This window comes from Apteryx mantelli, chromosome 3 (genome assembly GCF_036417845.1).
Source record: "Apteryx mantelli isolate bAptMan1 chromosome 3, bAptMan1.hap1, whole genome shotgun sequence".
Classification (NCBI taxonomy): domain Eukaryota; kingdom Metazoa; phylum Chordata; class Aves; order Apterygiformes; family Apterygidae; genus Apteryx; species Apteryx mantelli.
In genome coordinates, this window is record NC_089980.1 from 65,754,936 (window position 1) to 65,780,616 (window position 25,681).

At 37.6% G+C, this 25,681-nt stretch overlaps 1 protein-coding gene across 1 annotated transcript in view; it reads left to right on the forward strand.

Moving 5' to 3' along the window:
* Nucleotides 1-25,681, forward strand: part of UST (uronyl 2-sulfotransferase) — a 251,518-nt gene that overhangs the window by 48,506 nt on the left and 177,331 nt on the right. The window contains exon 2 of the mRNA XM_067293545.1: nucleotides 17,395-17,438. Within this exon, the coding sequence (XP_067149646.1) occupies nucleotides 17,395-17,438 (44 nt within the window). The remainder of the gene's footprint in view (nucleotides 1-17,394; nucleotides 17,439-25,681) is intronic.

Here is a 25,681-nt window from a genome sequence, read left to right on the forward strand (position 1 = left end):
ACATTTAAACAGAAGTCTCAGAAGTAACCAGCTTATCATGAGTACTACTTCCAAACTTCATGGTTTTAGTTCAGTGCTGCTGGGAACTAAAACGTAGTAAAGAATGTTGTCCCAGTGAGTAATTTCATACGTGCCACATTGTGGCTTTGGAGCATTTAAAGCTACAGTTGCTCATTCAATCATAAACTCATCTCAATTTAAAAATAAAATGTTGTCGTGTAATGGCACACAGTTTGCTAATAGCCATAAAGCTTTTTTGTATCAAAAGTGTTATTATTCAAATGCTTTACACAAGGTGCAGAGAATTCAGAGGGCAGCTGCTGCATGTTCAGAGCAACAGTCCTGCTAACTGGTGCAGTGCTTGCTTGCATGTTGTAGTTGAAAACTGCTGGTTTATTGTATGAGCAGTTATTTCTCTAAGATGTGGATGATAGCAAATTCCTAGCAGTGTCCTGGCTCTATATGCCAAACTGCTAGTGACTCTCAATAGTTTTTATTAACTTCCTTTGTGTCAGATTTGGAGAACTGTAAAAGGGGAACTTGTGCTTTCTATAGTGATTCCTGTTTCCTTCTAAGGACATGGCTAGGAAGAAAGATTGCACAGCATGAGCTGGCTCCACATGCAGTTTTGCTTCGTGCTGAACCCTTGCAGCAGGAGGTTCAGGCCTTGCTCTGGGGTAGAGCTGAAGTACGTTTGCGGCGTTGTTCACATCACGCACGGCTCTTTTCCTCTGGTGGCGTGGGTGAGATGCCTGGCGAGTAGGTGGGGTAACGCTTCCAGTGCTGCGTTGGAGGCGAAGTGGCACCGCTGAGATGCGATTCAAATCTGCTAACGGCAGATGCAAGAGACTGTTGCGGGGAGACGACAGTCCCGGCTCTTTGCCCTGCAGAGCAGCGCCAGAGTCTCCCTGACGTGGGTGCCCAGCTCACGTCTGGGTGCAGCTTTGTGGCAGGTATGCAGGAGGACGATCGTGTGCCGATTGCAGTAGTCTGTTACGGTGCTAGCATTGGCTTGGTATCGGGTCTCGTTACTGCGCATCGGTTTGTCTGTCATTTAGGTTGTGCTGGAGTGCTACAAAGAAATTATAAACAGAAATCTGATAACGTATTATAGAAGCAAATGTTCTTTACTTCGTTTAATTGTCAATCTCCAGTAACATATCCTTTGTTGATGAAAATAATAGTAGTAAGTGTCATATTTTTCATATATCACAGTGTTAAGCTATAATAGCATACAAACACTGTAAGGAAGGTGTCTATTAAGGATTGGTACTCTGGTTTTGCTTAACCTCTGCATAAATACTTAGAAAGTGGAAAGTTAACTTTTGATTATATTTGCAGATGATTCTGAAGTGAAGATACTGCAAAAGCTGGTAAGGGTAGAGATACAGCTCAGAACAATCCAGAAAAATGAGGTTGACAGTTAATAAGTCAATTTTGCAAAAAGGTGGAACTAACAACCCTGCAGAAAAATAGCCCAAAATGCCAAAATTGCATAATGTTCTGAGTACTAACTAGGATACTAAAAACTGAACTCAAATCAAAAACAGTTTGGATGACAGATTGCATAGAAATAAAAAAAGACTATAATTTCAGCTCTGTGAAAACAGTGTTATGTTAGATATGATGCTAACCAATTCTTTCATTTGTAATGGCAGAATTTTGTAATCACTGAAGAAATCAAAACTGGATTTCTGACATTTCTGTGCTGCTTTATGAATTTCCTGAAAAGTGTGAACTGCTTTCATTTATTTCAGTACTGAAAACAAATTTTGAAACTAAATGCCTGTTTCTCTATGATCGTTTTAGCAGAAACCTTAGCTCCTCCAGAATATTGGTCAGAGGTTGGGAGGAGTAAAACTACTTTCCCCTTTGTGATCTTTGAGTGACTAAGTTATTCCTAGGAGTTAGCTGTGCTGTGAAATCACATTTCCCAGATTACACTATTTACTTCTGATACTGCTTATGCTTTATGTGTCAAGTTGTTGCTGATGCTAGCAATATTGTATAAAGTAATTTAAACAGATTAAAGCTTTTAAACTTTCAGAGTCACTTTTTATTTGCATGTGGAAACTGCTTGTGCATATTTAGGAAAGCGTGCCTTGACTATCTGGTATTTTTGTGTTAATTTTGTCAGAATGTTACATGAAATGTAAGTATCAGAAATGTCTGTCTTCAAACTACTCAGGTTCCTGCAGGAAATCCCTATTTCTTTAAGAGGAGAAACAATTCTGCTTAGAACAAAATTTATGCACCCTGAAAAGTTTTCACTGATTTCAGCAGCGGCTTCTAGCAAAAATTATTTTAAAAGTTCATTTGGCTTCTAATGTCTTGTGTATCTGTTCTCCAGAACTGTTGAGAAATTAACCTAAGGAATCCCTAAGTAAACAGGGGTTTTGTTTTGTTTGTCGTTTTTCTAGTGGTTTGTGGCTAGAGCAGAATAAGCCAATGTGATGATATAACCTATTTGCTTCTCGTGCTTGATCTGCTTTAGTCCTAGTGATGATGCCTATGTCAGTTGATGTATTAGCTTGGCTCAGTTGAATCTACAAGTTAGAGAAACACCTATGCAAGTCCATAAACTCCTTAACAGCTATTCAACTTGCTAATATCTCAGTTTGCCAATTCATTTTCGGTAAAAGTAGAGGAGAGGGATCCACCTGATGCTGGAATGTTTTGCTCCAGATTTCTTGGGACTCATCAGCACTGACCTTTGCCTGCATTAGCTCTTGCAGTAACTTGGAGTGTTTTTGCAATATAAACTAAAATGTTTGTGGTTCCCAAGAGCTGCGAATGTTGTCAGTTGTGAACATACTCTCTCATGCCATGTAGACACTTAAAAGCAATGGTCTGGCTACGGAGCTGTTGCTGGTAATGCTCCCAGAGCCGGCAGTGATAGTGGAAGAGGTCAAGAACCTGAACCAAGCACTTCAGGTAAAAGTGGCATTTTGCATGGAGCGTGGGCTTTTCTTTGCATCCCTGTCACTTCAGTGGCTGAGCTGCTTGGAGGTCACAACGTAGGGCTCAGATTTTTGCAATGTCAGTGAGGAGGTGCTGATATCCATGTTTCTGTTTGCTTTTTCTTCTTCCAGGGAATTCATAAGGGTTGATTGCTTTTAGTTAATAGCTTTCAGTCATGGTACTTAAAATTTGACTAAATATTTAGTGAGTGGCATGAGAATGCAGGGTGAAAATGTATCCTGTTATTTGACTGCATTTTAAAAATGGAGAAAATCATCAGAGCTATGTTGAGTGATAGAGACAAGCAGAAGGCCTTGAAATCTTTTACTTGACTGGAGGTAGGGGAAGAGGGTACGCTGAACATGCTGGCATCCTTCCCAGCCCAAGTAGAAACCTAGTAGCTTAATATGAAATGATAAATCAAGTGACAAGTCCTTCCCATGGAGATTATATGTAGAATAATTGATGATTTCATTACACTAAAGACACTTTCAAAATAGTGGATGAGAGGAGGAAGGAGAGAAGCAACAAACAAGTCAAAACCAGAATGATAAATTAGAACAAACCTGGCCTTCCCAGTTCTACTGTCAAGTTTTAGGCAGAATATTTTGTGCATTGTGCAGGTTTTTTGTTTTTATTTTTGGTGTGTGCACACTGGTTTCCTGTGATTCATGTGCTAGGCTGTCTGCTTTAAAAAGAAAACAAAAGAAACCCAGCTACCCTGGTTTCTACCCAGGGTGGCATGTGGGAGTCTGAGTCTTGTGAGACTGCTTTAAAATGCTATAGTTTTATATAAGCCTCATATAGCTGCCTGTGCAAAATCCTATTTGTGTTCACTCACCACATTTTCCTGCTGACAGCACCATATTTACGCATTTTTCTTTAAGTTTCCATGAACTAAAATGGCAGGGTACATCAGGGCTTCTCTGGAGCTGAATGCAGCACTTGTTTACATCCCAGGGAAACGGTAAAAATTGCAAGAGTATATAAAGTGCTGGAATTAAATAAATGAATAATAAACTCTTAGTGAAGTTTGAAGCTTGATATGTTTTAACTAATTATGAAGCTAGTGAGTGCTGGACACTATAAAAACATTTCAGAAGGTTGTATCTTCTTTCCAAAGAGGTGCTAATCTGAAGGCTCAATCCTGCAGGCACTGCTGCTGTAAAATTTATCCCATCAGTTGCTCCAATGGCTTTGCAGTAACTACTGCAGTAAAGTAATTCTTCACAGGGCTTTTGGGTCAGTTTACTTGTCTAATAGCTCTTACAAAACGTCTCAAACAATGTTTCAAATTTTAAGCTGGTTTTATCTAAAGAAAATAATCATTCTTAGAGATGTTTGAGGCAACAGAAGCATGTCTTATTTTAAAGAAGGATTGCAAAGAAGAGAGGAAAACTGCCTGGCAGGGGGGTAGAAGCTCTAGGCCCAGCTGAGTCATTTGAAGCACTTTATTGCTTCTGCCTTGGCTGTGAATACACATTTCAGTCTGAGTAAATACACCAGTGAATTCTGAAATCTGAATTATCGGTAAGCCCAGTACCACAGCTTTTTGTCAAGACTTTTACCCCCTTAAAGCCCCATTTTCAACTTCCTGATTTTCAGCAGTTTGATTTGTTTTGTTTGCAGTGTCAGAAGTCTGTCTTAGGCTGATTTCCCCCCCCCCCCTTAACTATTTATTTTAATTTGAGTAAAAAATAATCTATTATTTCTGAGAAGGCAGCTAGGGGAATTACATTGTTGTATTGTTTACCAATCAAGAGCTTTCCAAAACTTATTTTTGTCAAACACTGAGAAACAAAGTATACAGTGGAAACTGGTGTGGGAAGCAAGAGGAAAACAGTGGAGACCTGTAAAATGGCTTGTATGAAATTGCAGCAACAGTAGAGAGGATGTATTTTCACAGCTGTATTTTGTTTGGAGTTCAGGGGAGCTGAGGAGTTGACACTTGCTGACTGTAGCGTAAGAGCTGCTGGTAGTGGATCCATAAGGGCATTGAGACCTGGAAGGTAATGACTTGTGGTAGGAAGCCTGGGGACAATTTTTGAAGGCTAGAGAGAAAAATACAGCCACAAAAGCCCTGGCATGTGTGCCAAAGCCTAGAGCTTTGTCAGGCCTAAGGCACCGCAGTCCTAAGTGATTTGCTACAACCTTTGGCGGAAGGTTATTTCACCTTCATAGCAAGGGTAGCAAATGGAGCATGTCTGCTGCTAGGGCAGTGCAGTTCAGTCCAATGTACTAGCTTAAAGCAAAGGCTGCATTCAAATTAAAACAAATTTGGCGTTGGCATTATACTCATTTTAGATGCTATTTGAAATAGAATCCTTCTCCCACAAGAGTTCATTTGAATCAGAGTTCAATATTCTTCAGGAAGTCTTTGGATCAGAGGTCAGAACAATCCACAGAAGTGTTAAACTATCCACGAGTAACTAATAACATTCTGAAATACCAGAACTGCAGGTACAATCCAATACTTGTCTGTCTATCCTAACGCCTTTTACATTGTGGACCGTTGTTTGTCTATCTGCAGATGCTCAATTCCTTAATTTTTAGGTAACCACTTTGACACCAGGTACCTGGCTTCAGAAAGTCTGAGAATGTAACACTCTGAAAATGGCCTCTTTCAAGGTGTAAGGTATCCAGCCTGTTAGTTTTAAAAATGTAGATGTTTAAAAAAAAAAAAAAAAAAAAGGCAGATTCTTCGAGGAGAAAACACTTTAATGGATAGGATGAGATTTGATTTAGTTCCTGTAGTCATTGCTTGAACACATCTCCATTGTTCATCTCCCGAGTAAAGACTGCCAGTCATGCTAAATGGGCTCACTTAGGAGAAGTGAGTTTTGTAATATGCTGCTGACTGGGGAACTCAATAATTTAACTGCAGAATTACTTTACTTACAGAACCTCTGCTGTAAAGGAACAGAAATCCCAAATGAAGAGAGATGTAAGAAAATTAATGAATAAGATCTAGATGATACCGCCTTTAAGAGTATTTTCACTTAAGAAAAAATATAGCACATAAGAGTACACTGATCTATAATTATGTGTAAGTTAATGTTTAAACTTTCAATGCACAGAAGAGCAAGCATGGTTCCATAAACTTCGTAATAGGGGAGAAGATTCTTTTTATGTATTAAGTTTGTGTAAGATTAATTTCTTGTATTCTTCGTGCCTTCGTCTATAAGAAGATGAGAAGAACTCATGTTCAGTAGTTACTCATGAACTTCTTTTAAATTCCTGTTAACAAGTACTGCAATATACAGTTAAATAACATAAAACAGTAGCCTGGATTAGATCTAGAGGGTGTAAAAAATAAAAAAGAAATACAGATGTTCTCTATCATTATTCATGACCCAAACGTCATCTTTCTGAGAAGTGTAGAATCTAATACAGAATAAGAGATAAAGAATTGCATTTTTCAGCTATTTAAATGTTAGCTTCAATATTCTTTACACTGTATCTCAGTCAAGCTCAAAGGGAATTTGTAGAAATGAAATACTGCTGTTGAAATGACCCTGTGAAATGTTGCAGAATTGCGCTATTATGCCTGCTGTGTGATTAGAACAAAAAGCCTACGCTCACCTTTCAGCAAAAGTCAAGTATTGTATTATGGTCTGGCATTAAAAAAAGGATTATTACTCTTAAAGAGTAGGCTGGCAAGCACATCATAATAATAATACAACACTTAATGATACAATTCAGTAATGCATCTAAGTTATACTGCCCTTCCATAAGCATCTGTTTGAACTGGTAGCCTTGTTTTAATTTTTTTTTGAACAGGTAATTTCATTATTACTTAGTAGTCTCCCAACCATTCATACAAAACAGAGAAATTGCTGCTGATACATATTTGTGTAGTTGTGTAGTATCCAACATATGAATATAGATAAACTCAAAAGACTTAAAATCTTCTCTTTGTGTGTGTGTGTGCGCACACTGAGAAGCTGAATTTAGATATGGCTACTGTATGGTGATAGTCTACATTGCACAGATGTTGTTCATGTATTTTAAGATATTTCTTATAAGAAAAATGGTCTGCAGGAGGGCTGGTGAGTAGCAGTTAGAGATCTATTAAACTACCACATCTTGGTGGTAACATCCTGATGTGGTTCTCCAAGCTAAATAAAACACAGGAAACAGATATAAAAGGAAAGAGCACGCCTAGGTAATTGTTACCAGTAGTGAAGGTCTGCATCTTGGAGTGCAGAAGTGTGGTCAAAGCACCCAAGAACAGTCCTCAGTAAACAGTTATCCAAGTGAGTCAAAATGCATTTTAGACCTTCTTAATATTGTCATCAAGTTAAATTCCTGACCAGTAGGAGCAAGTGTTTAGTAGTATATAAAGCAGCAAATGTTTCTAGGACAGGTAGAAAGCAAGAGAAAAATAGTATCGTTTTGAAGAATTGTATTGAAGTCCATGAAACTAGTTGTGTGGTTGTATGACAGTCCTTTCAGTGTTGTTATTTTTTAACATACAAATGTTAATGCAGATCCCATCATTGTTGACATTCATGAGAGGCGGTTTTACAGTTGTTGAAGAGCTGAGGACTGTGAGAGTTAATCAACACATTTGAAAACTGTTCATGTGTCCTTTATATTCAAATGTTTTGACTCAAACTTTCGAAAGTTAAAAGAATACTAAATCTTTGCTATTTACAATCTGGGGAAAAACATCAGTACATACTGATATTTATTGCTGTACACTTTTATGAATTGATGCAGGCTATGAGGATTGTTACCTGTTTCATGCAGGTAAGCTGTGTATATGTTGTGGATCTTAGCCTTCAGTACTAAGGACAGGATTAGATTTTGAAGAACAAAAGTTTTATAGCAATGTCAAATTATTTTTTTCATAGGGCATCATACAGGATGTTAAAAAACTCTGTAACAAATCATGAGCTACTACAAAAATGAGCTAGTACATTGCTTAAGGTCATGAGAAGTGAGGCAGAAAGCAGGAAAACTGATCTTTTAAACCTTGACTTTTTTGCTGGCCTCTTACAGTGCTAGCTAGAAGCAGAAAACTCTTTCAGAAACATTGAGGTTTAAGTTACTTTTACCATGTGCTAAGCTAACTCTTCAAGTAGCCCATTATTCAGAAAAGGCTGAAATCTGAAGTTGAGGATATATATTGCAAGAAGTTGAGATGACAGGAATGTGGTTAATTTTGTCCTTTTACAGCTGTAGGATATAAAGGGGTGCTCAAATGGAAAGGCAGGTTTAAACAAAGTCCAATGCTATATGGTTGTTAAATCTTGCCTGTTATTTTTAAACATAAAACTTCTATATAGATACCAAAAATGTGAAACACTTCCACTGAAAAGTCGTTTTGTCACCAAAAAAAAAATCTGTCTGAGACACAGGTAGAAAGGAGTTAAAATGTCTTCATGAGCAGAAGCCAGTAGCTGGATAGTGTGAAAATTGAACAGTTTGGCCAAAGCATTTACAGTTCTGGAAAATATTTATATTAAATCATATTGAAGTCTAGAAAACCATCTGAAGTTTTAGTATTTTTTTGTAATACAGAATAATAAAACTTTATACTAATGTGTCATAAAGAAGAAATAGTTCATTTAGGTACAGTATGTTCCTTATCTAAGCTATTTATATGCTCTGTTTTGCAAACTTGGCCTTCTTACAGACCTTGACAAGAAATGCTACTTCGATGCTTTATGGTTGCTAAGTCTTTTGAGGAAGGGAAACTACTAATGATTAAACAATTTGTAAATTATTTTAATTTTATCTTCAAAAAGGAAAGCAACATAAAGATAGTTGTTACACAGAGTGTTTTTGCTTTTGAAGAGGTGTATAAATGTAAGGGAGAATTTTACACTGATCCTCTCACAGTACAAAAAATTGGCAGAGAGGAGGAAAAGGAGACAGACTTGTAAAAGGGCTCCTTTTCTACATTCAGTTGTCCTTCTTTTTAAGATCAGATAGAAAGAATACCTGAACTTTAAAGAAAGGAGAAACCTAAAGATTCACAACCTGTCCCTGCAAGGCTACCTCATACGGGCCATCCATTGTGCTAAACGCAGCTGCCTCTATAAAGAAGTGTGACAAAATCATAGCAATTGTATGACTTGAGAGACATTGTGAAATGTCTATGCAACAAAAACCTGTATGATTTTTAGCACGACAAAAATACAAAGAATTCTTTAGACCTTTGTGTGAACAATTGTCCGTAAAGTGTATTCATTTTTTCTTAACTAGGAAGGTGCTGCTGGGGTCAGACCACAGACCTAGGCAGCTTCTTGGAAATCTGTCTCCAAGCCGAGCCAGGGACAGGAACTTCAAGCCAAACGACCCATGCTAGACAACACTTGCAGTGCTTAAGAATACAGTAATGATAATAATAATAAAAGTCTTCCTTGCATAACTGGAGGCTAGCCAGCTGGGTATTTTCCAATTGATTGACTTGCTGTTTTCCAAGAGTGCCTGTGCAGAGGGAAAAGACAGAGGTATGTCCTGCAATATCTGCATGAATGCAATGAGCAGGAATAAAACTTGCAAGCTGGCTAAACTTTTTAAGTAAGTAAATAAAATCCTTGTCTCTGGAAAAAATATCATGCGGAACACCACAGCTGATGGCTGATATTGATGTAATAGGAAACTCTTGAGAACGGCATTGTCTGAGAAGGTGTCTGGTCACATACAGGTCCCTTGGGGGTTGAAGTCTTGATGACAGAGAGAAGCGAGAATAAAAGGCCTAGCACTTGACAGCGTCTTCATTCTAGCTTCATTGTTATGTCCATTGTCCAGCCCTCAACCACATCTTTAAATTGCCATCACTTTGGCAATGAGAGTCTTGTAAAGAGATATTTTGTCTGTGGAATTGCCATTCTGTACTTAATATGATCATTTGGAAGTTCCTGAATTTGATGTGCTGTTCACTGGGCTAGAGAAGAACATGAGCATTAAGAGGGAAAGTGTCATGACTCTGTCAGTACCTTTTGCCCCACAGTTTCCTCATATATGTGGTGTATTCTTTAGGATAGTGGTAAAAAGTTGTCTCTGATGAAGGCAAATGGCCTTCAAATATTCTGCCACCTCTCCATCACTGGAGGAAGAGGGGCAAACTGACAAACCCCTAGAGCTTAAAAGGTTATGAATTGGAAGACAAATTAAAATAGACTTCTTATTAAGCTAGTGAAACTATCACTGTGCATTCAGCTGGCAGGGAAAGATTTTCCTGAAGAATTTTCATGGATTGGTTAAAGAAATCCAAAGGAAGCAACTTAGTTTTCATTTCCCCTCATCTCATTCCACACTCTTTCTCATTATGTTTTTATGAAGTTGTTGCTCCTATCTAACCTGAAATTTTTCTATTTGTCTTTACTGTATTGCATCTTATGTTTTTGGGGCATTTCTTTAACTGCTCAGTATCGTTTTGACTCTGTTCCCTCCAAAGTTTCTTCAAGTATCAAATCCCTTCACTTGGTATTGTTAGCAAATTTAATATTAGTGTTCTCGAATGTGTTTTTCAAGTCATGAGTGAGACCGTTGAATGCTAGGGCCCAGAACAAAAGCCTGAGGAAGCTTGATTGATTTAAAAAAAATCCTTAAAAAGAAGTAAGGCTGGAACAGGAGGTGATTTAACTTACCTGTCTGTTCTAAAGCAGCATCACAGCACCTGTGTCATTCCTGACAGATGCTTCACTAATCTTCTCTTAAAGATCTCCAGTGATGACTAATGCACACCCTCCCCAGAAAGTTATAGCAACATTTTTCTATGCTTTATCCTTCCAGTTTAAGAGGGTTGGGTTTTGATAACTACTTTCAGGTTATTGTCTTTCAACTGGATTTTCACTCATTCATTTTCTCCTCTTTCTCAAAGATGTTAACAATACAGACTGCCACAACCACTTTCCTAAAACTGCTACCTGAATGTCATTAAGTCTAGCTGATTTCAAAATGTCAAATGTACCTAGCTACTCTCTGACTTAGTTTCTATGCTACAGCAATTCTTTTTGTGTTCAGCCTTGGTAATTTGACAGAGCTTCCACTGTTCTTCTCACCTTAGTCAGGAAATAAAGTAAGGGATCAGTCTTTTTATTTGTATGATTTGAATGGGTGGCAGTTCAGTTGTGAAACTGCTAGTTTTTCTGAACTTTATTTTTTTTGGCCTTGCAGAGCAATTTTTAAAATTTTCTCAAGTCTGCTTTTCTGAAGTTCATTATCTTTTATTGTACTCTCTTTTTTTCTATGGTTTCACCATTGTGGTCATTCAGGTAATTTTTTCACCTTCACATTTCCCACCATTTCTTGAGTATTGATCAGAAATCAGAAATTGAGGACCAACTGAAAAATAGAGTGAAGATTATGAACAGATCAATGCAACACTGAAGTACATTTAACAGGGAGTTACCTGGCAGCAGAGCTAGATAGCAGTCTTTGTTCTCATAGAGGAACACATTCAAGAAAAATTGAAATAGATTGGCTTAATGGTGCCCCATTTCTTGGTCATTAGGTTTTCTCTGCACTGCACTGATGATGAAAGCTGCATATCTGTTCTTCCTTTGAGTGCTGGAAAATATCTGTTTTGATTGTCTTTTTTTTTTTCCCCCCCTGCTCTCTCCCCCAGTAGTAATAAAATGGTTTGTTGACCAAACAAAAAATAAAGTGGAACGTATGCCTAGACATCTGTGAAAATGTTTGTTACCTTTCTGTAGCAGGTATATTGAAAGAAAACTTACTGTCACCATTCAGAAGGGATCTGTAATTTAACAGTCTTGCATTCTCAAGCTTGCTCTCTTTGCAGGAGGAAGTCTGTGTGTAACATGCACCTTCCCCCTTTCCTGTTTGCCTCTGCTTGTTGGACACGACCAAACTGGGAGGACTGTGTGCAGCCTCTGGTCAGGTGTAATCAGGAAGGTGGTGGGCATCAGTCCTGTGCAATAAGGATTAACTGGACCTGAAGGGATCTTGGAGAAGGTCTACGAGGATCATAAGAATAGAAAAGGGATGAGAGCTTGGCTTGCTTAGACCAGCAATGCAGACAATAGGGTTGCTATTGTAGGTATATTGGGTGCAGCCAGTACGTATTGTGGTTTGAAGACTTCTAGATGGTAAAGGCCAATGCAAGTACAAGAAAAAGCAGGTGTAAACTGGTCATGAATCCTTTCAGACTGAGGACTAGAAGAAGGTTTCTACTAACGGGTGCAGGGAGGTTTGAGGAAAAGCTTCCCAGAACGAATCTCAGACCAAAACTACTTGATATGTGTATAGGAAGAAAACAGAAAGTGATTGCTTATAATGGGAAGCATTTGAACTTCCTGACTTTAGTCCACCTAGTCCTGTGAGTCTGTAAAACAGAAGGATTTCTCTCCTTATTTGAGAGCAGTTTTATCCAAGAGTTTTGATTATCAAACTGTATTCGGGTTCCATTTCATCTAGCTAGCACTTCTAAATGTTCATTAAAGTATGTTTTTTTTATCTTGTAGAATTATAGGCTGGGAAGTTTGTCATTACAGGGTAGAAGCAAAAGCAAAAAGCATCAGGAATATCACGGATAACACAGTGTCTATGCTATTTCCATCATAGTGCTTGCAGTAAATCACACAATTTGTTAGGTGTGAGTAGTTAGATCTAATTCTGCAGTCTGTGTACTTTAAAAGCGAAGTGTATTAATATAAACACTAGTAGCTTTGGACAAAGTGGTAAAGATACAGAAAGTTAGTATTTTTCATTTTGTTTCTCTTCATAATGATATTTTTCTTTATTTAAACACTTTCTCTGGTTGAATTTTTATCTGCATTGATTTAGAACCTGTGGTTATATAAACCCCTCATATACCCCTTCATATAAACCCTTCTAGCAATACTTTCATATAAATTGTAGATGCAGAATCATCAGTAAGTTTTCAAAAACACTGCTTGACTGTGTCAATTTTTCTCCTAATTGTATTACAAATATAAAACTGGTAGGTAAACAAATCTGAATTATATCTTAATATACCCAGAGTTCAGCTGGCAAGGAAATAAAGCCAACTAGGTATTTTTACCATGTTCCAGGTTTTGGGTTTTTTTTTTTTTTCTTCATTGCATGCAATGATGTAGAGTGAATTAAATATATGATTTTTTTTTCTTGGTATTTATGATTTAAGAAATGAAGAACAACCAAAATGTTTTGAAAAGCAAGAAAGGAAACAGAAAATTCAATTTCAGAGTGTCGGAAAAAATAATGCTTATTATCCTGTTCTGTTAATCCTCAGAAAAGAAAATCTAGACAGGATATTAGTTTTATACTGAGGAAACCAGTAGTAGTTACAGAGCTATTTATACATTGTGGAAGAAATTGCAGTAAGTCACCTTGTACTCCAGCACAGACTAGCTGGTGAGGGGGTTGCGAGGTTAGTCTTCTCTGGCCACCTCTGAGAAAGTTCCCTCTGTTAAGGCTGGTATGGCTCTGCTGACCTCAGCAATAGCCGGATTTTCCTTTTGGATTGGATTTCAGCTGGGCAATGTTGGTGTCCTAAGCTGCTAGTTTTCAAGGTATAGTCCCTAGCCCCCTTCCTGCCCTTGGGTCATAAAATCCTTAAAGGGCTCCATAAAATGATGTATATAAGATGATACTATCATCTTATTTCAGATGTATAAAAATCTATGAAATTTCTAGGGATGCCAACTGCTCTGCTGGAAAGACATTTTAGAGATCCATAAAATGCAGAAAGCAGAGAATAAAATGCAGAAGGCTGAGGAGCGCTGCAGCACCCCCAGTCTCCTGTTTCTTCTGGCAGGCCTGTCTGGCAGAGGAATGTGCCACCAGTGTGGGCATCCTGTTCAAATTAACACTCCGACTGGTGGAACCTCCCCAGCGGCTGCAGGAGTGGGAATTTTTTTCATGGTGGAGAGAGAGGAGTGAGAAAATTGTGTAGAATAAAATGGTAATTGACACTGGGGAGCCATGGGGTGATTTTGATTGTGGGTAGCTTTTCAGATTCTTGATTAAATAATATTTGGCCAGAAGCAGAGCAGAACTAATCCTGTTCTGATTAGTCACTGGCAAGACTTTCATGTATTTTGAAGGTGCAGTTCTTAATAACTAGGGGTTCGTGGTGGGGCGGTCATTTTTCAGAGCTTTGATTTCCAAACCAGAAAATGCATCAGACAACTATTAAGCTACTTCTTTCATCATCTTTATACATCAGCTGATCTAAGGGAAGGTAAGGCAATAAAGATTGTCTTGGTGACCAAAAGTTTGAGACAATGACCAAGTGAAGAGAACAAAGTGGGATTTTCAGCAGACATGAAAAAATTCAGTGGTTGCTATGTCCCACTTCCCTTAGACTGCTTCTTATGATTGCCACCAAGGGAAAACCCTGCTCCAGGAAAATACTAAAAACTCCGTATTTTCCATGTTGGCTTTCTCCCTTCATCCCTGCTCAATTTTTTCCGCATGATATCTAAATTGTTCAAATGGAACAATCCAGCTGCTGTGAAAGAATCTTCAGTAACATGCATAAGCCCATTTACCATCCCTTCCCGTACTTTCCAGTCATTTTTTTAAAGGTTTTTTCCAAGATTGCAATTTTTCTTGTCTTTTGTGGTTATGAACAGGACACAGTGATATTTGTCCTTAATTCTGGTAACTGACCATTTTTCTATGTTTAAACTTGACTTCCTTCAAGCAGAAACCCCCACACTTCAGTGATTCCAAAAAGGAAAAAAAAGCATAACCACAAGGTTTCCCCAAAGATCTTACATATATCTGATTCATTTAACCTCAAAGATAATAAATTATGAAAATATTTGGACTGCTTTTATATATTCACCATGTTCTGTAACAAATCCAAATTCTTTTTTCTCTGACAGGCACTGGAGAAGTGTGTGTTCAGTCAGTGCAAGTGTAGTGATGATCATTTTTGTGGAATGCATAATACCACTGGGGTTTGAGCCTTTATTATTGTATCTGTTTTGTTGTTTCTAATGATCCAGACTTTCACTCTTTAAAAGGAAGACAGAAAATATCATAGGCTGATTTAAGAAAATACTTTTTTTTTTAAAGAAAAAATATTCCTCTCCAGAAAAACGAAAGCTAAAAATGTCTTGTTGGGAGACCGACAAGAACAATGATGTCTTTAGTAATGCTTTATTAAAGGACTTCAGAAAAGTCATCTTAATAATTTAATGAAATAGGTTCCTTCAAGGCATTGGACTACATTCGTAATGAAAACAGATGTCCTCTTCTTTTACTGCTTTATTATATCCACCACAGAAAGAATTTTTTCTTCTTGTTGGCACTTAGTTATGTCAAACACAAGGTTATATAATATTCTAAGTATTCTCTGTGCCAGAGCATTTAAAAGCTGCATAACATTCTCCATCTTAGGTAAGTATGTTAGGTTGATGTAGTTATGGTAAACACTAGCTTATCAGTAGTGGCTTCAGCATTTATGGTAGTCATTTCTAAGTCCCTGATTTTTACTGTGCAACTTTTCTCTTTTTACTTCTTTGTCACCTTTTAGTAGGAGATAGTTCGTAGAATGGCTTTACTTTGATATTCTTTCATTGCTGTGATATTTATCATACAGAGTTTTGGTTTTGTTTTGTTTTTTAAAAAACATAGTCAGATATGTATAACCTGAAAAGTAGCACTAGGGGGTGAAAGTGGTGTCCTCTCAAGTTTGCAAAATTTGTAAATATGCAACTCAGGAGTCATACTTAACATGCTTTTCATGGACTCTTCTGTATTAGAAAATGCTCGTCTTTTCTATAGGTTTTCTGCAGAAGTATTCTAACGTTGTTGCAGATTTCTCAGGCGCTGTCTCATATTCTTTAAGGCTTGTGTAGTGTGGGCTCTGTTTTGCAAGCAAAATGGAAGAAAGCCTGATTCTTTGATATGATGATCAATAGGAGCATATGCAAAACTTCACAGGGTTAAGGAACTGGCAGAAATACTGCCGAGCCTGCCTGCTCCATTTGATCACAGCTGCATTTGCTGAATTATTTTTTATTTTGGTGTTTTTACTTGTATAAATCTTACAGTAAAAGGTTCCATTTTATTGAAAACAAATACTCATTTTAAACATGAACCTAAAATAATTCAAGTTATCGAACTGATCATACCTGCTGTGGATGCTGAAGTCAGCTCTACTTTATATGCCAAAGGAGCACAGTTAGAATATTTGACAGGAGAAGGGAACTAACTGAGAGCATGGAGCTGGGGCAGAGTAACATGAGAGATTTTCCTTGCTGTGGCTTACCCACCTCTTCTCTTGTTTTATAAGTTATTCTAACTGGATTTCAAAACAGTACTCTTAATTTGGTTCACCACTTGTATCTGTTTTGCAATGAGTTCGTATCACCATGTGTTCCTTCTGGATTTGAGCAAAAAACTTTGATTAAAAAGACCTTTTCTAACTGGGTCAAAATTGTACTACTATCTTTTAAGTAGATGCAGTAGTAACTATACTGTGCTGTAAAAATATTTTGACAGCAGAAATCAAGCCTATGTGTACTCGTTCAAAGCCAGGGATATTTTGACATGAATTGAATATCTAGCAGACACTTGGTAAAAGTTATTCCCATGCTCCCTACTGATGTAAGGGTTGTACAAAGGTATTTTTGCTGTCTTTAATATGAGGGTGACTGAGATGAGAGGGATGTGTGGCCTGATGGGAGCCTGTAGAACTAGCACAAGGCTTTTGTTCTCTGCTAGGATGTATTGGGAAAATTGCTTAATCCTTCGGGAGATGGGTTCAGGATGAAAAGTTACAGGCAAGCAGGTGTGTATGTGAGTAGGGGTGTGTGCGTGTGTGCATTTTATATGTCTGTGTGTGTTTGCAAGGAATGGATAAAAAGTCTGAAATTGTTGCCAGTTCTTTTATTGTAACTAACCAAAAAAGGAGCATTTAAAAATTCTGGAAGCTTTTCTTCTGAATTAGAAGAGCATCTGGAACTGGCAGATGTATTTACATCTCAATACAACTACCATTCAAACTATACTTTTGTTCAGGAACAAAAAAATAGCTTAGAGGTTGGGGAAGAACCCTTATTAGAAGAAAGATGAATGAATGAATGCTTGTCAACTTCATCAGACCAAAATCTGATGAAGGCCTTTGATATTTTGTTATTTAAGAAATGTTTTGAGATTGACTGTGTTCAGTTTCTTAAAACGTACAAGGATGCAGCTGACTGCTTTTGTCATGCAAATAATTGAAAGTCATGATTATTTAATTTGAGCTACCTCGGCCTGTTCAGTTTTATGCTAAAATGACAATGTGTATCTAATTTTCTATCACAAATGTAGCCAAATCAAATTAGTTTTGTTTTTCTCTTTTTAAGCAAAAGTTAAAACAGACGGTATTTATTTTCCTTGAAATATTTGACAACACAGAACCAATGGGATAGAGATACACTGTTTCCATGAATTGACAAGTTTTGAAATTGCATTGGGTGATTTTTGTTTATTTCCCTCTTCTTCTTTTTGTAGGAAATTCCACTTATTTGGATGACCATGGACCACCCCCGCAAAAGGTGAGCTGCTATTATTTTGCAATTGCTTTCTTCTTGTTTTCTTAAAGCTAATTATGTGTTCACTTCTTCTGGAATATGTGCAAAGCAACCCTGCTGAGATCAACAGCACTTGGGCCTTCTCGCTTCTTTTTTTCACTGTTTTCTCTCCTAACTTGGGTTAGGTCTCTGTTTGATTAAGTTAATGGGATTTTTGTCATTGACTCAAGGGGAGATATGATTTTAATGATGATTTTTTGTCTGTCAGCATATTCATGCAAATACAAGACTTGGACAAACTTCCCTTAACTGTTCTAGGAAATTCACCAGTTGTTGTAATCACTGTTTTTCTTGTCAAGTATTTGCTTGCAAATGGAAATAGTGCTGGTAACTCCAGGTGAAACACTTTCTTTCAGTTCTTACAGGAAAAAACAAATCTATGCCAGGGTGGTTGAACCTCTCTAACTGTATCATTTTCTAAACTGATATAGTTATAGCATTAGAAGTATTCAGAAGCCAGCCCAAAGCCAAGGTTGGAGTTAATAAGGAAAGTGAAGATGGTCTCTTTGCTGGCAACAGTTCCTAGAACATGGGCTCTGATATAAGTGCAGTAATTTAAAGTAGAGCAGGAGGATATATTTAATGGATGTGCTTAATGAGCCCTTTTGTAGGGGTAAGGTACCCTTCAAATGCAACAGTGCAGCATTGGCTTTTCCCTCACCGTATTAAGTCACTCACAGCATTTTGGGCAAGACCCAACATACTGATATTTTTTTCAAGAAGAAAAAGTGGAAGCAGGCTTTGGCGGCGTTTGTTTTGTTTTACCCTGTGTTGGTAGGGCCATAAAGATGATGAAGGGCCTGGAGCATCTTTCTTCTGAGCAGAGGCTGAGAAGCTGTTCAGCCTGGAGAAGAGAAGGCTCAGGGGGATCTTATCAGCGTGTGTAAGTATCGGATGGGAGGCAGTAAAGAGGATGGAGGCAGACCCTTCTCAGTGGTGCCCACTGACAGCATGAGAGGCGACAGGCACAAACTGAAATACTGGAAATTCCATGTGAACATAAGAAAACACTTCTTTACTGAGAGGGTGACTGAGCACTGGAACAGGTTGCCCAGAGACGTTGTGGAGTCTCCATCCTTGGAGATATTCAAAAGCCATCTGGACAGGGTCCTGTGCAACGTGCTGTAAGTGACCCTGCTTGAGCAGGAGGGTTGGACTAAGTGATCTCCAAAGGTCCCTTCCAACCTCAACTGCTCTGTGTTTCTGTGGTTTAATTTAGTTAATCTCTAAAACCTGATTTGGTGATATCTTATGTCTGTCTGTCCAGGCAACAATAAGGCCATTAGAACTCCTTTGGTACAGTAGCTATTAGCTATTTCAAAAAAAGAGAGCCATTCTCTTGCCCTGTTTTAACTTCTCCACACTTGCTTTATTTCTATAGGTATAGTGTAATACCTTTTGAGTTATTTGGATAGAACTAAGGTGTTTCTTTGTAGTCTTTAAGCTGTGCAACTAGAACACTTAAAAGTGTACCTTTTCTGAAAGTTTCCTTTCCAAATTATATAGTATTTTTGTTGTTACTTGTAAAACCCCAAAGCAGAAGGGGGGAAGATTCTGCGATTGTGTATAATAATATGGAATTTGTAGGTTAGCCCTGGCTGTAGTTATATTTAGTTTGGTACTTTTCAAATAATTTTGTTTTGATGGAATTTAGATGTCTGAGTGCTTCTGTAAACCCTGTCAGTACTCATACACCTTTAAGCAGAAATTTTACTTGTTTTAAAAATTCCACAGAAAAGGTGAGATTCTGTCATCCCTCCAAGCCAAAAAGTGCCTGCTGCTGAGGAAAGGGTCAGTTCTTTCCCAGCAGTGCTGGGTTCACACTGGGCTGACACAAGTGTTCATATGGTGAGCTCGAGCAGTTACTGAAAATGCATCTTTCTTCTGGTTTAATTTTCAGCCAGATTATTTTGCTGATGTAGCTCACTGTGAATGCTCATGCAGCCACTAAGACTGAGTAGTTAGAGATCGAGTGAAAGTGAAGAGCCACTCTTTCTGGAGGCAGCCCACACTCATGTTTGTTTAAAGTGACCATGAAATCACATCCAGAGCCACCAGCCTCGACTTTGTGTTCAATCATATGTATAAGATAGTGTGGTGAAACAAGTGGCTTTTGGTCAGCAGAAGGAGGGTCATGTGGAAAGCAATTTGATTTCGCTTAGTTCTCAGTGAAAGCAAACTAAAATAATCTGTGTTTCTTCACATTTTGCTACAAACTCTGTGTGTGCATGGCAACTGTAACTTCCAGCTGATAAGTGAAAACTTGTTATGCTCTGGTAAATTGATAAAGTTCATACAGTTTAATTAAAGAAGAATGATGTATTTCTGGTTTTCTTGCCCTCAAAGAACACAAATGGCTCATGTGTTTTCTGCCTGCATGAATACAAGTGGCCACAGTCAGAAGTGACAAGATCAGCCTGTCAAATTCATCATTATTAACTGAGATGAGGGGGAAAATGTTAAGCTAAACAAATGTTTCACACTTAAAATTATTTTAGTACCCTCTTGTGTCCTTGAAAGACATTGTCTTTATTGTTTGGGCACAGTCTGCTTCCCTTTCCCCGCAACGCTGCAGCTTGCACGGAAGAAAGCATTACATGTCTCGCCTTCGCAGTGAACCCTCAGCTTGAAAGAAAAAAGTAATGCTTATTCCAGGCCCGTGTTTTTCATGTTTGCATTAGCATTCAGAAATGTCTTGCTCTGCTAATAAGGAAGAGGCTGTAATCTAGATAAGAGTTTTTAACCTTGAAAAGTTTATTCAAATTTTCATGCTGAATCTGACATTTTGGTCCTCTTACTTCAGGGATTTTGCATTACTGTTAAAAGTTACCATGGGTAGGAATTGTGCCATAATGCACAGTAGCAATTTATCCAGATTTATCCAGACCACACTCTTTCCTGTTTACATTGTGCAAATTTTTCTTGCCTATCTAAACCTTTAATTTTGGGCTGTGTTCGCACAGCCTCTTCCAGCTGCAGCTCAGCTGTGTACAGAAAGGCCAGCTGATTAGGTACTTACCCGATTGAGTGAGTGATTGTGTAGGTACTTTTTGAATGATTGATTAGTTACTTACACAGTCAGTAAAGGTTTTGGGCTTCTTCTCCTGTCATCCTCATTGGTGAAAGCTTGGTGCATAGCTCAGAGGAGTGAAAGGATGTAGCCTTATATTAATGACAGATACTTTGCTTTTTGAAGTGCTTGCCTGTGTTTAGAAACACCGATAAAAGATGGATGCAAACATTTTGATTATCCCTTGGACCACATATGTGCAAGCCTGCTTTTTCTTGTTTTTTCTTGTTTGTTTTTTTAGTCTTCTAATCAAAACATGGGTGGGGGTTATTAAAAGGGTAGATATTTCTTTGTATTTGCCAAGGGTCATATTCTGCACTTAGATGCTCTTGTTATGTAAATCTCATGCATTGCATCGTTGGCTAAGTGCAATGATTTACCCTCCTTACAACTTCAACTCTGAACTGTGAACTCTGCTTGTACTAGTGAAACTAAATTCTGATAATGTTAATGTAATTATCATTCAGGTAGTCTCTATTCATATCGCTAGGTAACTGTCTGTGCATAGAGTGATAGCTGGTTGTGGTCAATCGATGGTTTAATTTGACATATAAAGATCTGTGAGAAGAAATTAGCCCTGAATCCCACATTTAAAATAATTTCATTGCAGATAGTATTTTCAATTGTGATGCTAACAAGGCACAGTTCACAATGCAGCTTTCTTTAGTAATGTGTATAATACATAGTTGCAAAAGCCCTAAATTTGTTTCTCTCGATCCTGAAAAGCACTTATCCTGGAAAGAATAATTCTGACTTGCTGAATTTGACTGTGGTCAGTCCTACTTGGCACTATTATGGGAAGCTCTCCAGTGTTTTCCTAGCAGCTGCTGTATTCATCAGAGGGAATTACAGCACGTGCTAAATGAAATGAAAACATGAAAGGTAGATTTGGCAGGTTTAGGAAGTTTCAGAATCAAGATGATTATAACTTTATGCATCTGCTTAAAAATGCTTAAAAACTAGACATGCCTGTATGTTTGAGATAAGGAACAACAATCCAGGATTGAAATGAATGACAGCTAGTATCCAGGAGTTTTAGTTAGCCACCAACAGTTGATATGCACTGAATTGTAGGTGTTTTGCAGAGCATATTCTAATGTTTTGTTGGATATCATATTAGTTTTGGCTTTTCATCGTGGCTAGGTGCCAAAACTGGCTTTTTTTATACTAGCTTCCCCCCACCCCCCCCACTGGAAGAATTGAAAATAGCACTTGTTCTCTGAATAAGGAATGGTGTGCTTACATTTCAGGAGATCAGGGTCCTCCCCCCCCCCCCCCCCCCCCAGATAAAGGTGGCAGCAGCAATTTTCTCTGTGGAAATAGAGCAAGAAAGCTCTGCTCCCTGCTATACATGAACATTGCTCATGTGGTTCTGGTTCTCCTGTAAAAGTCTGTTCAGCCAGCTTTGCAAGTGTTCCCCCCAGGAAAGATTCACTTGACTATTAAAGGAAATGTTCCCGTGGTATGAAACTAATGTATGCAGCATAGACTGCTCTTCTTTGGTCCTTAGTTACCAAAGACTTGACCAGAGATTTATTGTTTTGTCAGTCAGCTCTAGTTTTAAAGCAGATCTGTGTGTGCTCTTCTGCAGATAGATGCAATTTCCAGTAACCTCAACGCTGCTCTGGCCTACCAGCTTGCTGATGTTAGTATGTGATGTATGAAAAGGGAATATAGTTGAGCCAGGCCTAACCTCCTACTGTGACAGTAAAATTTAATTCTTTAAATTGAAGCACTTGCATTTCCTAGATATATTTGAGTCTCTCTCTCTCTCTCTCTCTCTCTCTCTCTCACTCTCTTTTTATGTCCATCCAAAAATAACAATTTTAAGGTTTTTGCAAAATGATCATTTGTTTTTCCTTTCCATGTAGACTGGAGTCCAAGTATTGCCTATAGATGATACTAGCATGTTTTAAAAAATACCTGTGCAGTTGTTGTTAATTACTGACTGATAAAGTTGAGTTGATATATTTCATGTGTGAGCATTTCAGTGAATAAAAATAGTCTACTTTGTTCCAGTATTTGTGCTGGCTCTTTCCTTAGCAATACTTCCTGATTTTATTTTTTTTCCTCCATCCAAGATGATGAAGCTGACCTTTGAGGACAAATGATGTGATCTTTATCAAATCTACTATTGTCATTGATGAAAGCTTTTACCCCGAGAACTTGGTAAGAACGTCAGGATATGGTCCTCCTTTGGTTCACATGATATATATGTATAATGGAACTGTGAACGTAGATGACAGATAAATCATTTTCAAGTAGTCTTTTCTTTGGTTAAGTCTTCCTATAGTATGCCTGTCACGGATCTGATGCCTTTTGGCGGCTGCTTAGGTATCAGCAAAGTCCTGTGCTTGACATTTGTGTGACAGTACTTCAAAGCTTTGAAAGAATACAAAATTGACTGTGGGCCAGGTTGAGGTCAAAACAAACAAAAAAAACCCAAAATGCATACCAATAAGTTTGAACTGAATTTTACTAGTGTATTGAAATGATTACAAAGAGTTTGAAGCTGGAAAGTGGATAAATTGCCCTTACACCATTATTTTAGTTCTTATCTAGTACTTATGTGATAGTTGTGGATGTTTCCCTTGGAGATTAAGACTGTGGGAAAAGATATCAGAATTGTTAAGTTGCTTTTGATGTATACTGTACCTATGCATTGTCACACTCAGTTGTCAAGCAGACACTTTTTTTAAAGGCTATCTGAAAGTTGATGTCGACATTGTCCCCATTTCACTGAATTTGTATGTTCAACATAGCAATCAAGTTCATGTCAGCTTTATTTTTTCCAATTCTTTTGGTAACAGTACTTAGGTAACAACCCAGAGCTATATATTTTCCTTTGGTTCTTCTGAGTGGATGCTTGCTGTTTCATTTGAACTTATGCTCTTGTTCTAGAAATCTTACTTAAGAGTATGATTTTACCTTATCAAGCTGTACAGTCTTAACAGATTTATTTCTTAGAGGTGAAGTGCTTGGTTTAAAAAAAAAAAAAGGATTATTTTCTTTCTGATACATGTTTATTTGATTGATTCTAAAAATTGAGTTTGAAAGCATAAATAGTAGTAGATGTGTTCCTAGAATGCTCTCATTACCTATTCTAAAACAAATGGTACGTACTGTTTAAAGGAAGCCATCCTACTGTTTTTTGCAGTCTAGGTTAAACAGAGAGAAACAGCCAAAAAGGGGGTGGGAGCTGAGGAACAGAATTAAAGTCTCTTCCTCTGGAGTCATCTTGGCTTTTTTAATTTCAGTGATGATAAAAATCTGTCCTGCTTGTAAAATAAAGAGTTATTTATGTGATGATGGTGCAGTGTGGAAGTTTTGAGATAGAAAAAAATTGTCAGAATTTAGAAACACTAAAATGCAGTAAATAACTTTGTGTGCTTACAGGACTTAATGAATGGTTGCTAAAACCAAAATATTAGAAGAGAATTCAGTAAGTGCCTTAACCACAATGGTCCTCGTCATAGTTGGAAGTGTCATTGCACTGTATAACTGAGCTTTTGTAGCTAGTACAATCAGTAAAATACTGTGATTTTAAAAAAGATACAATAGTTCTCATTTTTCTTCATTTGATTAAAGATCTAAAATAACTATTGAAATATTGGAAATTGTCTGTTATTTTGTATTCTTTTTAAATTGTTTTCTCCTTACTATAAATTACAGTATTTCAAGGGGGAAAAATCTGTCCTTCCAGACGATTGTTTCACTGTATGTTATTTATAATTGGTTGGAGTCCTCCTGAAGCTATAGGTGCTGAGTGACCTAGCACTCTAGTGTTAGGGAGATATTGCCAGTAGCAAGAATTGGATCTGTACTATCAACTGTGCTTTGGGCCACAAAAACATCTGAATAGTACTGGAGTACTAATTTCTGTTTGTTTTGCTCATATTCATTTATAGATAGAGAATCTTCAGGATGAGAAATAACTTTATTCTGTTTTTCCCCAAAATAGAGAAGGTGAAGGATTATTTTTTTCTGAATACTGTTTCAGTTAAAAGTATGTCAGACAATGTTGATGGGGGGAAACTGACTGATAGAAAATGGAAAAGTAAAAAGAGACTTGGGAAATTAAAGCCTGGCTGCCTGTCGCAGGAAGATAAATCCATGAGGGACACTGTGTACACTGACATTCTACAAAAGATACAGCAGTAATGAATTTGGTTTTTATTAAGCCTGAAAGTTTCAGACCATAAATTTTGAAAGGCTTTGAGAGGCAACAGGGATGCAGATTTTGTGAATGATGGTAGTCTGTGGGTTTAATCCAATATATTTCAGAGATGCTTGATAACTATTTCTTGATAAGTATCTTTTGATTTGTACTCTAATTGTCGACTTGGGTGCATAGTTAAAGGTGGATTTTGATTGCATATGGTATTAACACAACAGCCTCTCCAATATTACACAAAATAGAAAAATTCTGATGTCGCCAATTTTGCAACTTTTAGGTTTTGTTCTACCTCACATAGCATAACTAAACAACTACTCGAGGCATTAGTGTCCCCACTTCTGAAGGTCTGTGTGTTTCCAGTGAAATTTAGGGCATAATCCATACTTCATATTGAACTGATTTCCATTCACCTGCTAAGCATCCTTGCAGGTTATTTCACAGCATATGAATATCTTCTACAGATTTCAGTTTTAATTTTCCAGCTATCTAAAACATCCCCCTCTTCTTCCCTTCTTTCTGTGACAGGAATGTATTCATAAACTGAAATGAAAGAAAGTACATTTGTACAATCATATACACTTAGACAAGGATCCTGTACTATCAGATAAATTTAGATAGATAGATGTTACTGTACCTAACAAAATGTAGTAGAAAGGCAAAGCTGCATAGAATGCCAGGTAAAAACAAAATTTGATAAATCAGTGCCTCCTTGAATATCTGTGTATTAGGAAGTGCTGGATTGTAATATTGAAGTCCAGCTTACCTGGAAACTGGAAAAAGAAAAATCTGCCATCCAGAAGGATGTTTCTGGATAGGGGTAATATGACAGGCTATCTTGTGAAAGCAACAAATAAAATGTTTTAGTTGATGTTGCTAATGCTTGTGACTCTGTTGAATAACACTCATGATTTTACAATTAATCATATGTTTCTTGATGCTATTCTTAAATCCTGAACTGTT